Source organism: Leptodactylus fuscus, chromosome 2 (genome assembly GCF_031893055.1).
Source record: "Leptodactylus fuscus isolate aLepFus1 chromosome 2, aLepFus1.hap2, whole genome shotgun sequence".
Classification (NCBI taxonomy): Eukaryota; Metazoa; Chordata; class Amphibia; order Anura; family Leptodactylidae; genus Leptodactylus; species Leptodactylus fuscus.
The window spans coordinates 265,938,067-265,951,317 of record NC_134266.1 but is presented as its reverse complement, the minus strand read 5'-3'; the positions used below and the strand labels follow the sequence as shown (position 1 = coordinate 265,951,317).

At 42.3% G+C, this 13,251-nt stretch overlaps 1 protein-coding gene across 2 annotated transcripts in view; it reads left to right on the top strand.

Moving 5' to 3' along the window:
* TMEM135 (transmembrane protein 135) overlaps positions 1 to 13,251 on the top strand; it is a 229,310-nt gene that overhangs the window by 199,218 nt on the left and 16,841 nt on the right. For both annotated transcript variants that reach the window (XR_012715121.1, XM_075266218.1), the window contains exons 7-8: positions 7,398 to 7,439; positions 12,081 to 12,227. Coding sequence is in view for 1 of the 2 variants with exons in the window: in XM_075266218.1 (XP_075122319.1) it covers positions 7,398 to 7,439; positions 12,081 to 12,227 (189 nt within the window). In the remaining variant the exon portion in view is untranslated. The remainder of the gene's footprint in view (positions 1 to 7,397; positions 7,440 to 12,080; positions 12,228 to 13,251) is intronic.

Here is a 13,251-nt window from a genome sequence, read left to right as displayed (position 1 = left end):
ATACATTGTCATCTCCTGCGTGGGTGAATCCTAGAATTTTTTTTAATAAACTGGCTAAAAACGACTAGGAATTTTTAGGAGAAAGTGACAAAATTTTGTGGCACCTGATTCCTCCAGGGGGAGAAAAAAATAGCCCCAGAAACCATGAGCTCACGCGTTCTAGATTACTCAGATGTCGGCAATAAAACAAACCAGGCCATTGTGTAATAAGTATACATCTACATAGTTTCAGCGGCTCGCAGCTTGAACCCATTACATGGTAAACACACGGCACAGGAATTTATTGAACTTATGGAATTGGTTAATGCCTCGAAAAAATACACAATCCCAACATGTGTTCGAAACAGTTTGGGAAACGGCCCCGCTCCGGGACATGTGATTGTTATAAGAGGAGACGACTTTGCTGAACATGTAGATCTCCTGGATGTAAGTGTCACGTTTCCTTCCCCTCCCACTGTCATGAATTTGTACACTAACTCTATTTTTATTCCCAATCTGCTTTACTGCCCGCCCGTAAACGTCCCACGACGGCCGCGGATTAAACCGTGGCCAAATAGCCCTGATGTACGACTCACGGCCGTCTTCAGATTGAATGTCTCAATATACTGGCTCGTAAATTCACAATTTCCTCGAGTAATCCACCGACAAGGCTTATGGCTTCAGTTTGCAGGTTTGTTGTCACGGCCCCGCCTACTTTTGTCGAGCTGTGTTGTATTGCTGAAAAAGTTGGGTCTTACAAATGATAACTTAATCACTTGGTCCCTGGGACATGAAGCTTACAATCTATTTTTTTCCTGCATCAAACACATATGAAAGTTTAGAAGTTGTCAGGCATGTAGGTATTGATACTTAAAGGGATCCGATCATTGTATACCGTTTTTTTCTCCCTAACACGTAGGAAAGGCTTCTCCTACCTTTAGATGTCCTCTCCGCGCTGCCGTTCGGTAGAAATCTGGGTTTTCTTTGGTATGCAAATGTGTTATCTCGCAGCACTGGGGGCGGTCCCCAGTGCTCAAACAGCACTGAGGGCGTCCCCAATGCTGCGAGAGAACTCTCCGACTGCGCATGCTCGGGCCACAAGAAAATGGCCGCTTACATTAGCTTACTGGGTAAGCAGCCACAAGAAAATGTCCTCTTAGACCAGCTTACTGTGTAAGCGACCATTTTCTTGTGGCCCGAGCATGCACAGTTGGCTCTGCGCAAGGCCTAGAAGATTGAAACCCATGACAGAAGAAGACACAAGGAGAGGGCTTTCCAGAAGAAGATGGAGGCATCACTGGAAAGTTCTCTCGCAGCATTGGGCACGCCTCCAGTGCTGTTTGAGCGCTGAGGACCACCCCCAGTGCTGCAAGAGAACTCATTTGCATACAAAGAAAATCTGGATTTCTACCGAACGGCGGCATGGAGAAGACATCTAAAGGTAGGAGAAGAATAGCCTTTCTTAAGGCTATTCCTACGTGTTAGGGAGGGGAAAAAAAAGGGTATCCAATGATAGGATCCCTTTAAAGGCTATGTCCAAATTTGCAAAAAAAAAAAACCAAAACTTCAGATCCAAAAATTGCCAAATTTCTAATGCCCTAATTCATGGAAAATAAATTTAAAAAAGTTACAAGGCGGGGCCGTGACAACTAAACGATTACTTAATTACTTAATTTTACAATTTTGTTACAATGAAAATTGTGGCAATAATGGGAATTTCCCTCAAGAAAGCTGAAGCACTAGGTAAGGAACTTAAATGTTAATGTGTCTTAGCTGGAGGTGGTCTCTGGTTTGATGGGATCTGTAGACAAACCCATGTTTATAGGGACAGTCTCCATAGGATGGGAGGAGTCATAAAAACATAGGCTGGGAGGAGTCGTAAAAACATAGGATGGGAGGAGTCGTAAAAACATAGGATGGGAGGAACTGTAGTGGTAAAGAGGATCTTTTACCACCCCAGTGGGTAGTTAAATGGCTGCTTCTTTGTGAGTTCTGTTGCAGTTGAAATTTTTTCTTTAACCCCCACCATTCCTGAGCAATCGATGTTCATTTCTGCAACCAGCCTCTCTAATGTCAAATGGGCGGTCTTCTCTCGCAAAGCTCAGTCCAGCAGACTGCTCGGGACCGCCCATCTGACATTAGAGATCCTGGGTGCTGAAACTAGGAGCGCCAATTACTCAGGAATGGTGGGGGCCTGAGAAAAAATTCCAACTGTGTTGGAATAAGAGGAACAGCGCTTACTGAAGGATGCAAAGGGGTCTTCAGGTGGTGAAAGGTCCTCCTTAAAGGGATTTATTGCTACAGACTACTCCTACTTCATATGATGTATTTTCCAATAATCTTTCATGCCGCCATCCATCACACCCAACACTTTGGACACATGATGCGCCCTTCTAGCTGGATTTAGGATGACTAAGTGGATCCGTACTCATAGGTCCACTTTCATTGTAGGCTGTGGCAGTGTTTGGTGTAAATTGTGTAAAAAAATTCTTGCAAATCATGATGTTGCACAAAATATGTGAATTTTTTCCCTTCTCTTGCCAAAATTGGAAATTGGCGTGAAGATTGGGTATGGTTTACTGGATGGGTTCGCATGGCCTACAAATTTTAGGCCAAGGCCCTACGTTGCGGAATCACAAGGGATTTCCCTATACATTTAATAGGGGAAGGAAAAAGTAAGCAACAATGGAGAAAAAAAATCATTTTTTAGCTGCGTTTTGCTACGTGGGCCCTTAGTCTTAGACAAAAATTTAGCATTTGGATTTTTGGTGGCAAATTTTTTTAATCAATTTGGCGCCGTTCACTCCAGCCAACTTTATAGACTTGCCTATGGGTCTGGATGCATAGTTGGCCACTAGGGGCAGTAAGGAGCAAAGTGCCTGGAGATTAACCCCTTAGGTTCTGATATAGAATAGAAGTGAGATATATACGAATGCGTCAATTTTGGGAAAACCTACAGAATATTAGGTAAAAAAGTGGCCACCGACTAACCACGAGGTGATGAGTTACTGAGATGAAGCGGAAACGCACACGCAGAAAGGGAAGTCACAGTGAGACGAGAAGTCTGACTATACGTATTTCCAGGGTCAGAGCCGCCAACGTTTCTGAAATCGGAGACCGTAAAAATAGAGCAAGACTAGTGTTAACAACACTTGTGGGCAGGTTAGAAATCTGAGCCCTGTGTGAATGAGCGCAGACCCAGCGTGACCCCGATCCAGACAGGCACGAGCAAAGTATAAAAAAGGTGTTCACATTTTACTGTTCTTTAGCTCCAGTTTCTTGTAAAATGAACCCGTTGCCTGTAGAGCCCCGGCCGGGAGGAATGGCGGGGGTTAAAAATGGCAGCTAGGCGCGCGGTGTCTGGGGACATCTAATGGTGCAGTCGGGTGTTGCAGGACGATCAGAATTCTATAGGTTCTCTATAGTATAGATACGGTTGAATACTGCGCTACATGGGGGGGGGGGGGGCTATCCTTAACTACTTCATGACCGGACACATTTATGGTTTTTCTGGTTTTGAGGGCTAATTGAGGTTATTCAAATAATGTTTGTTTTTTATCGAATTTTTATTTTTTTTATATCCAGGAATAAAGTTGAAAAAAATAGAGGGGAAATGTCTGGTTTTCACATTATTCCAGTTTTGCTTTTTGTTTTTTCGGAGGGGGCGAGTGATACATAGGGCCTTATTTTTATCTCCTTTGCATTTTTTTTTCATATCTGGAATCCTATTAATATTATAAATGTGAAAGTTTGTGGGTTTGTGAGTTTGGATGTTCGGATGTTTGTTCCTCAATCACGGAAAAACCGCTCCACCGATTTGGCTGAAAGTTTCCACAAACATAGTTAATACACCCGATTGCGCAATAGGCTACTTTTTGTCACAATAGCGCACATACGTTTGTGCCAGGACCCCCACAAAACCCAAACTCACACCACCATCTCTGCAATCTCACACACTTTGGACCATAGCAAGCCACAAAATTCCTATTGCCCTCTACAGCCTCGCCCCTAACCCCACACAATCACATATACATATACTTTACCACTTTGCCCCTCCCCTTAACGATACTCCAGGAGGCTCTCTTTAACGCTTCGGAGCAGCCATGTTTGCCGACCCCCACCGCTCTGACAATCCGCGACACCGCCCACCCATGTCAATACCCCTAGGCGGTCTAATAAATGCAAAAAAAAAAGTTTACAAAAAGTAAAAAAAATTAAAAAAAAATATAAAAAGGATTAAAAAGTCAAATCACCCCCCTTTCCCTAGAACACATATAAAAGTAGTTAAAAACTGTGAAACACATACATGTTAGGTATCCCCGCGTCCGAAATCGCCCGCTCTACAAAGCTATACAAATATTTTTCCTGTTCGGTAAACGCCGTAGCCGGAAAAATGGTCAAAAGTGCCAAACCACCATTTTTTCACTGTTTTGATTCTGATAAAAAATTGAATAAAAAGTGATCAAAGCAATAACATTTCCCGAAAATGGTAGAACTACGAAGTACACCCGGTCCCGCAAAAAAAGACGCCCTATGCATCCCCGTACACGCACGTATAAAAAAGTTACGGCTGTCCGAATATGGCGACTTTTCAAAAAATAATTTTTTAACACAGTTTGGGATTTTTTTAAGGGGTCAAAATGTAACTAAAACCATATAAATTTGGTATCCCCGGAATCGTAACGAAAAACAGAATACAGGGGACATGTCATTTTGGTTGCACAATGAATGCCGTAAAACCAAAGCCCGTAAGAAAGTCGCAGAAATGCATTTTTTCTTCAAATCCACCCCATTCAGAATTTTTTCCCTGCTTCCCAGTACATTATATAGAATAAATAATGGCGGCATCATGAAGAAAAATTTGTCCCAGGAAAAATTAAGACCTCATATGGCTCTGAGAGCGGAGAAATAAAAAAGTTATGGGGTTTAGAAGGAGGGGAGTCAAAAACGAAAATCAAAAAATGCCATCGGCGGGAAAGGGTTAACTTCAAATACTTCTGTCCCAAAGTCACTATGTAAAGTTTATACCAACACCGTATATATAGCAGCTCAAATACAAAGTAACTGCAACACAAAAGTCTCACGTATTCTCCGAATTATAGCAACAACAAGATACAAAGTTACATTTCATATCCCAGACCTTATACACAGTACGAAAACCTTACCCGCGCCTGTATATACCCACTGCTACAATCACCGCAGACCAAGTCGCGGGTACCAGCTAGTAAAGTATAAAAATAAAAACAATGGAGGGGAAATGTCTGTTTTTCAAATTATTCAATTTTTTTTAATATATATAATACAAAAATATTTTTTTTAAATAGCGTTCCCTCTCTGTTTCATCAATGTTCACCTCGGTGACATGTAGCCTTGTGTGATGTGGGTTTGGTAATTACATTTTTTATTTAATTTATATATTTATTTATTTAGTTTTGTTTTTTTGTTTTTTTTTTACTCACTATGCCCCCATAAGATTATAACATTAAGACACCTTTTTTTTTTTTTTTGCTAATTTTCCCTGTAAGGCTGGATTCACACAGAGTTTTTTGACTCAGAATCTGGTCCAAAAAATGCCTCCCTCGGCTAGCGCGACTGTCGCGGCATTCCAAACAGTCGTGACGTTCCGCTACGGATTAGACCCAAATGAATGGTTCAGTCGTGGCAATAAAGGACAGCTCGCGGAAAAAGGAAGTGAACAGCTCCCATTCAAGTCAATGGGAGGCGGTTTTCTGAGGCGGATTCCACGTCAAAATCCGGACCAAAAAATCCCCGTGTGAACCCGGCCTTACTGATACATTAGCCCCAGTTACAAGAGGAATATGTCCTCCTCGCCCTGATTTGGGTTCCTAGCAGTTCCCGGAACCAGTCACAGCACTACCAACCATAGTAGTCATAGCGGCTACTATGGGGCCGGCATCACTAGGGGGCTGCTATTTAGTTATCGTTCCCCACTTCTGATAATGGCCGCCTCTGCCTCCACTTCCCCACATGATGTTGCTGACTCTGAGCAGCCTCAGAACATCGGTCACGTGATGGACGAGACCTCCTGGAGACTGAAAGGGAAGCGGAGCCTGAGGTGGTCATGAGCGGGGATCGGTAAGTCAATAGAGGCCATTACCCTCTGGAGTAATCCATTGGGTAGCAATCCAAAGTTATTATGTGGGGAGCCGGTAAAGGAACGGAGCAAACTATATGGGGTCCAATAAGAAGGCAATATACTGTGTAGGGCCACTAAAGAGGGTAAAAAATCCGCTACTGTCTCTCATCGAAATGAACAGGAGGCGGATTTCAGGTGGAATTTGTGGCGGATTCTGTGTCAAATTCAATTTCCTACAAGGAAACTCTGTGTCGTCTGATCCAGCCATCTTATCACCTACTATAAGGAAAACTTGTAATGCAAGATCAGACTACAAATGGATTGTAGTCTCTTACTATGGAGATGCAACGTTGCTTTACTCTTCATGTTAGACGCAGTTGCGGGTGTATTTTTCATTTTTATGTTGTAGACTTTGCTATTGGACTTCCTTCCTTCGTGTTGTCCACAAGCAAGAAGAAATGTAAATGGTCCAAACGAAAAGTTGTGAAGAAAGAGCAACAGGGCCCTCACTTACCATAACCATTTATAATACGGGTGTCTACTTTTGTGGCAGTGGGCCATTGAGCTTTTGGACAAAACTACACCCCCTATGGGCAGGGTTATGTCCTTTCTGGACAGTTCCATGACCCCTTTTGACTCTCGCAACCCCCCTGTCTTGCGACGTGTTGACCATGCCCCCTTTTCGGATATGACCAACACATAAAGTGCCCAAGTCACCTAAAAAGTGACTGCTACACCAGTGCCCGGGAGATTCGCTTGCTCTTTCAGGGGTTTCTGGCACCTAATTTGCATACCTTCCCAGGGAGCATTGCTCTACTTGCTGGATCTCCTCAAGCTGGGTCAGTACCTCTCATAGTATATCATGCATAGCATTGTAAGGCCTTGTACTGAGTCATGTCATGGCCTTGACTTGTCGGTGGAGCGACAAGAAATTTTGCCTGCAAGGTATTAAAGGGATTGCTAAGAATAACAGTTTTAGGCCAGGACGGGATAAGTGTCCATAACTGGATAACCCCTTTAAGCCTAAAGCTTACTAGCAGCTTGAGTCTTGTACACACACGGCATGTAATTGCTCTGGAAAACTTTTGCAATAATATAAGAGTAACATATAACGGTGTTTGTTGGGGAGTACGACATGGCATAACAATGGGCATTTGTGCCCTCGAAATTGATGGCATAATGTATAGTACAATGTGACCTTAGTATTCTAGTTCACTATATATGTTTATTTCATTATATATACATACGTGTATTGTATATACATTGTGTATACTATACATGGTCTGGAAATTTTGCTCAATTCTTACGGTTTTTATTACAGGTGCAAAGATGGACTCCAAGGATTCGCCTTTTCAGCACTAAAGTAGGTAGACGTGATGTATATGTCTGCTGATGTCGTCACTGCATGTCGTATATACACTGTAGAATATATATATAACATATTCAGTACGGAGTAGCAGCTCTGCTTAAAGGGATCCTATCAATCAGACACAATTTTTTTCTAGGTACCACGTCGGAATAGCCTTAAGAAAGGCTATTCTTCTCCTACCTTTCGTCGTCTTCTCCGCACCACCGTTCACCTACAATCCCGGCTCTTGTCGGTATGTAAATTAGCTCTCTCGCAGCACTGGGGGCGGGCCTCAGCGCTCAAACAGCACTGGGGGCGTCCCCAGTGCTGCGAGAGAACTCTCTCCAGCGCTGCCTTCATCTTCGTCAGCAGTGTCATCTTCCTCCTCTTCTTCCGGCAGTGGCTTGCAACTTCTAGGCCTCGGGCCTTGGGCAGAGCAGAGTACGCATGCCCATAGGCCACAAGAAAATGGCCGCTTACAATACTGTGCTATACTGTTTGAGCACTGGGGCCCGCCCCAAGTGCTGCGAGAGAGCTAATTTACATACCGACAAGAACCAGGATTGTAGGCGAATGGCAGCGTGGAGAAGACAACGAAAGGTAGGAGACGAAGGCTATTCCGACGTGGTACCTAGAAAAAATTGTGTCTGACTGATAGGATACCTTTAAAGGGATTTTCCAGGATTAGAAAACATGGCTGCTCTGTTCTTCGCAGGAAGTGACATCACATTTCTTGGTCACATGACTATGCTGCAGCTCTGAATGGGACTGAACATCAGCATGGTCATGTGACTAACGGATGTGATGTCACTTCTTGAGAAAAGCAGAGCAGCCATGTTTTCTAATCCTGGATAACCCCTTTAAGAATTTAATGACTTTTTTGACTACTGTTATAAGAAATGTCACTTTATAGATGGGTCCACATCCTTAGTCACAGCATTACCATCCAGTCGTACCATCTTCAACATGATTGATGGACCAGGCATGGCAGGGTCGAGTCTTAAAAGTTCTCTCTTGCCATCCTTCCGTGCTGGAGCAGTGGCGATATACCTAATGGATCCCCAATGGATTAAAAAGGATCTTGGATTTTGCCTGTTCTCGCTTTCATCTGCATTTTGAAGGTTCTTCCTATTAGAAGACTTAATGGGTCCTCCAGTGATCAGCTGTACTCTTTAGGGAATCCTATTAGTAAGTGCTCAGTTTCCCTACAGTGCCTCTCTAGGGGAAATTTGGTATTACACAATAACCATTTTAATCATAGGATGTGGACATCGAACTCCCATCTATTACCTTGGAATTCCCTAATAGGGTGTATGAAAATAGAGTTGATAAATTTAACAACATGGCGCTTTCTTCTGGATCCAGTGTCGGGCTGGCCCACCACTCAGTCCTGGGAATACTGCCCCCAGTGGTTGTGATTTGCATTGCAGCCTGCCAAGAATTTTACTAGTGCGTCGCAATATCCAATCGAAATTTCGTTGTGAGTGCCTAACCAAATTCGAATAAAGGTAAGAGTGGTTGGGTCTGTAGCTCACGATGCTCCATTCTGGCCTAGGAGACCAAAGTGGCCTCTGTTCTCCCATCAATCCATACAACGTGCTACAACATTTCCACTCTCTACAGCTAGAACATGCCTGGTGAATGTATTATTTGGGTTACTAATAACATTGCCGGCAATGTCTTAAGGTTTACTGCTTTATTATAGGTCTACAATTTCCACGACTTAAGTGTAACAAAGAAATTGTTGAAGATTTAGAAGCAGCTTCACGTTAATCTCAAGAACTTTCCAAGAAGTCATAAGGCTTCTGGCGCTGGAAGGAGATTATGTCTATAAATCATATCCTTAGTGGATAGTTTCCATGTAAAATTTGTACTGGCCTGGGCTTAGTCCTGCACTTACAAGTTATTTGTCATAGAAATTTTATGCTTTTCTGAAAACTCGCAGTGAATCAATATTGCTGTATTGTTACCAATATGTCTAGGCCTGGATCTACTAGTAAATCCTAGTAGTAAATGAAGGTTGAATATAGTGATGTACCACAGAACATTACAGAACGTATATACATTTCAGAATGGCCACTATGCTTTATAGTTAGGTTCCTAGGAGCCCTGACAGTGTTATACACTATGTTTTATAGATAGGTTCCTAGGAGCCCTGACAGTGTCATACACTATGTTTTATAGATAGGTTCCTAGGAGCCCTGACAGTGTCATACACTATGTTTTATAGATAGGTTCCTAGGAGCCCTGACAGTGTTATACACTATGTTTTATAGATAGGTTCCCAGGAGCCCTGACAGTGTTATACACTATGTATTATAGATAGGCTCCTAGGAGCCCTGACAGTGTTATACACTATGTTTTATAGATAGGTTCCTAGGAGCCCTGACAGTGTTATACACTATGTTTTATAGATAGGTTCCTAGGAGCCCTGACAGTGTCATACACTGTTTTATAGATAGGTTCCTAGGAGCCCTGACAGTGTTATACACTATGTATTATAGATAGGTTCCTAGGAGCCCTGACAGTGTTATACACTATGTTTTATAGATAGGTTCCTAGGAGCCCTGACAGTGTTATACACTATGTTTTATAGATAGGTTCCTAGGAGTCCTGACAGTGTCATACACTATGTATTATAGATAGGTTCCTAGGAGCCCTGACAGTGTTATACACTATGTTTTATAGATAGGTTCCTAGGAGCCCTGACAGTGTTCTACACTATGTTTTATAGATAGGTTCCTTGGAGCCCTGACAGTGTTATACACTGTTTTATAGATAGGTTCCTAGGAGCCCTGACAGTGTCATACACTATGTATTATAGATAGGTTCCTAGGAGCCCTGACAGTGTCATACACTATGTTTTATAGATAGGTTCCTAGGAGCCCTGACAGTGTCATACACTGTTTTATAGATAGGTTCCTAGGAGCCCTGACAGTGTTATACACTATGTTTTATAGATAGGTTCCTAGGAGTCCTGACAGTGTCATACACTATGTATTATAGATAGGTTCCTAGGAGCCCTGACTGTGTTATACACTGTTTTATAGATAGGTTCCTAGGAGCCCTGACAGTGTCATACACTATGTATTATAGATAGGTTCCTAGGAGCCCTGACAGTGTCATACACTATGTTTTATAGATAGGTTCCTAGGAGCCCTGACAGTGTCATACACTGTTTTATAGATAGGTTCCTAGGAGCCCTGACAGTGTTATACACTATGTTTTATAGATAGGTTCCTAGGAGTCCTGACAGTGTCATACACTATGTATTATAGATAGGTTCCTAGGAGCCCTGACAGTGTAATACACTGTTTTATAGATAGGTTCCTAGGAGTCCTGACAGTGTCATACACTATGTATTATAGATAGGTTCCTAGGAGCCCTGACAGTGTTATACACTATGTATTATAGATAGGTTCCTAGGAGCCCTGACAGTGTCATACACTGTTTTATAGATAGGTTCCTAGGAGTCCTGACAGTGTCATACACTATGTATTATAGATAGGTTCCTTGGAGCCCTGACAGTGTTATACACTATGTATTATAGATAGGTTCCTTGGAGCCCTGACAGTGTTATACACTATGTATTATAGATAGGTTCCTAGGAGCCCTGACAGTGTCATACACTGTTTTATAGATAGGTTCCTAGGAGTCCTGACAGTGTTATACACTATGTATTATAGATAGGTTCCTAGGAGCCCTGACAGTGTCATACACTGTTTTATAGATAGGTTCCTAGGAGTCCTGACAGTGTCATACACTATGTATTATAGATAGGTTCCTAGGAGCCCTGACAGTGTTATACACTATGTATTATAGATAGGTTCCTAGGAGCCCTGACAGTGTCATACACTATGTATTATAGATAGGTTCCTTGGAGCCCTGACACTATTACACACTGTGTTCTAAGCCATTTTAAGGTGTACTTTGTACCACTCTTGTTCAATCCGAAACAAACGTTGGACCTGAGCCACACAAACCTGAAACTAAATGAATCTTGAGAGGTTCGCCCATCTTTAAATCTCTGATAATACGGTATTATAAATGAAATGTTTAGTTTTATAAAATCACCAAAAATAAAAAAAAAGACACCCTATAAAGGCCAAAAAGGGAAATACACTGCATATTAGCAAATTAGTTGAATCCTTGAAGGGGTTTTCCTTGTAAATAAAGATATCCCCCTATTGCCCCTATTCTGAATGGAGGGCCAGTGGGAGCACTGTACTTTGGTGGTCCCACTACAATGAATGGAGAGGTGTGTGCCCCAGTCTGACCACCACTTTATTTAGAACAGGGGACTAAACTTCCCTGTTCTCCTATAGAGTGGGACTTTGAGTAGTTGAAACCCCACCGATCTGTAAGGTATCCCTTAGTCTATGGAGTTGCCCTTGTTAGATTGGAATAAGCGATTAAAAGGGTTGTCTGGAATCCGGATCTTTGTGACTTTTCTGTCCAACTCTTCCAATCACCTGATCGAAGCGGTTGCAGTTCTCTTAAAAGGGGAGGTGTGAATCAAATCCCCACCGATCTGATATTGATGGCCCATCCTTAGAGTTGGCCATCAGAATCCTCATCGGCATCACGGAAAATAATCTCATTAGCCACATTAAAAGGGTGCTGGAAATTTACGTTAAAATTTCTTTTTCGATCCAGGTTCATTGTGGGAAAAGAAGAAATTCCAGCTCATACGCTATTGCCTGAGACCTTGTATGCCAAAACCGGGAAGAAGACCAAGGAACGGGCGGAAACATCTCGGCGGATTAATATATTTTCTCTCACAAAGAAACTTATGGACTCCATGTACGTACCAGCAGAATTTTTTTTTAAGTTTTGAGTTGGGAATTGTAATTTGATTTTTCGTAGAACGCGCTCTGTCACCTTGACCATGAGAAAACTATTGTAGAAATGGAAAAACCCTACACCGGCCAAAAAACGTTCTCCGTAAATCACGTAAATGTATCAGACTTAAGAATAATATGTCAGGAATCCACTTTCTCAGGGATGAGGGTTAGTGTTGCACAACATGTTCAAACGATTGTGCGAACAATGTGAATTTCTTCCCTAAGAGGTTCAAGATGTTTTTGATTATCGTAAATTTTGGATTGTTACAAAATTTAACAAATCTTCCTTTGAGCGCAGACCTGGCGTTCCAGTCCTCGTAGGTAACTGGTGCTGGAGCACAAAATGGACTTTAGGTATGGAGACTGAAGCATGAAAACAGAGGAAAGTTTACTATTTGTTGCTTCAGAGCTGAACTCTTCTGACTTTCTTTGGTTGTTCAGAGGTCTGGCATACTAAGTAATCCGATATCCTTTCCTAATGAATTAGAATAGCTCAGTAAACTGTAGGGGCGTGTCTGACAACAGGATAGTCAACTGTGCTTAATGCAACTAGCAGAATTGGGAATGAAGCTCTGGAGCATAATGCAGATTCTAACTCAGGTCGGTTAACTGCAGGCAGGGGTGGTCACATTAGTAATTGCAACTTTCAGTAAGCACCATTGCGAGGATTCTGGCACAGTTGGAATTTTTTTCTCTAGATCCCACCATTCCTGAGCAATCATTTCTGTTATTTTCAGCACAGTTATGCTGTTTACTGTCAGGTGATTGGCCTTGGGCTGGGGCAGAAAGATTGGGATTGTCCACCTGACCTCAGAGAGCCTGCTGGTGGTTTATTAAGATGTATCATCTAGTGGCCTTGCTGATAACAATATCACTGGTGGTCCATTGGTTTTGTAAGGTCTATTAGCTACTGATCTTGTTAATAACAATATCCCTGGTGGTCTAGTGGTTTAGTAAGGTAAATGATCTAGTGTTCTAGCAAA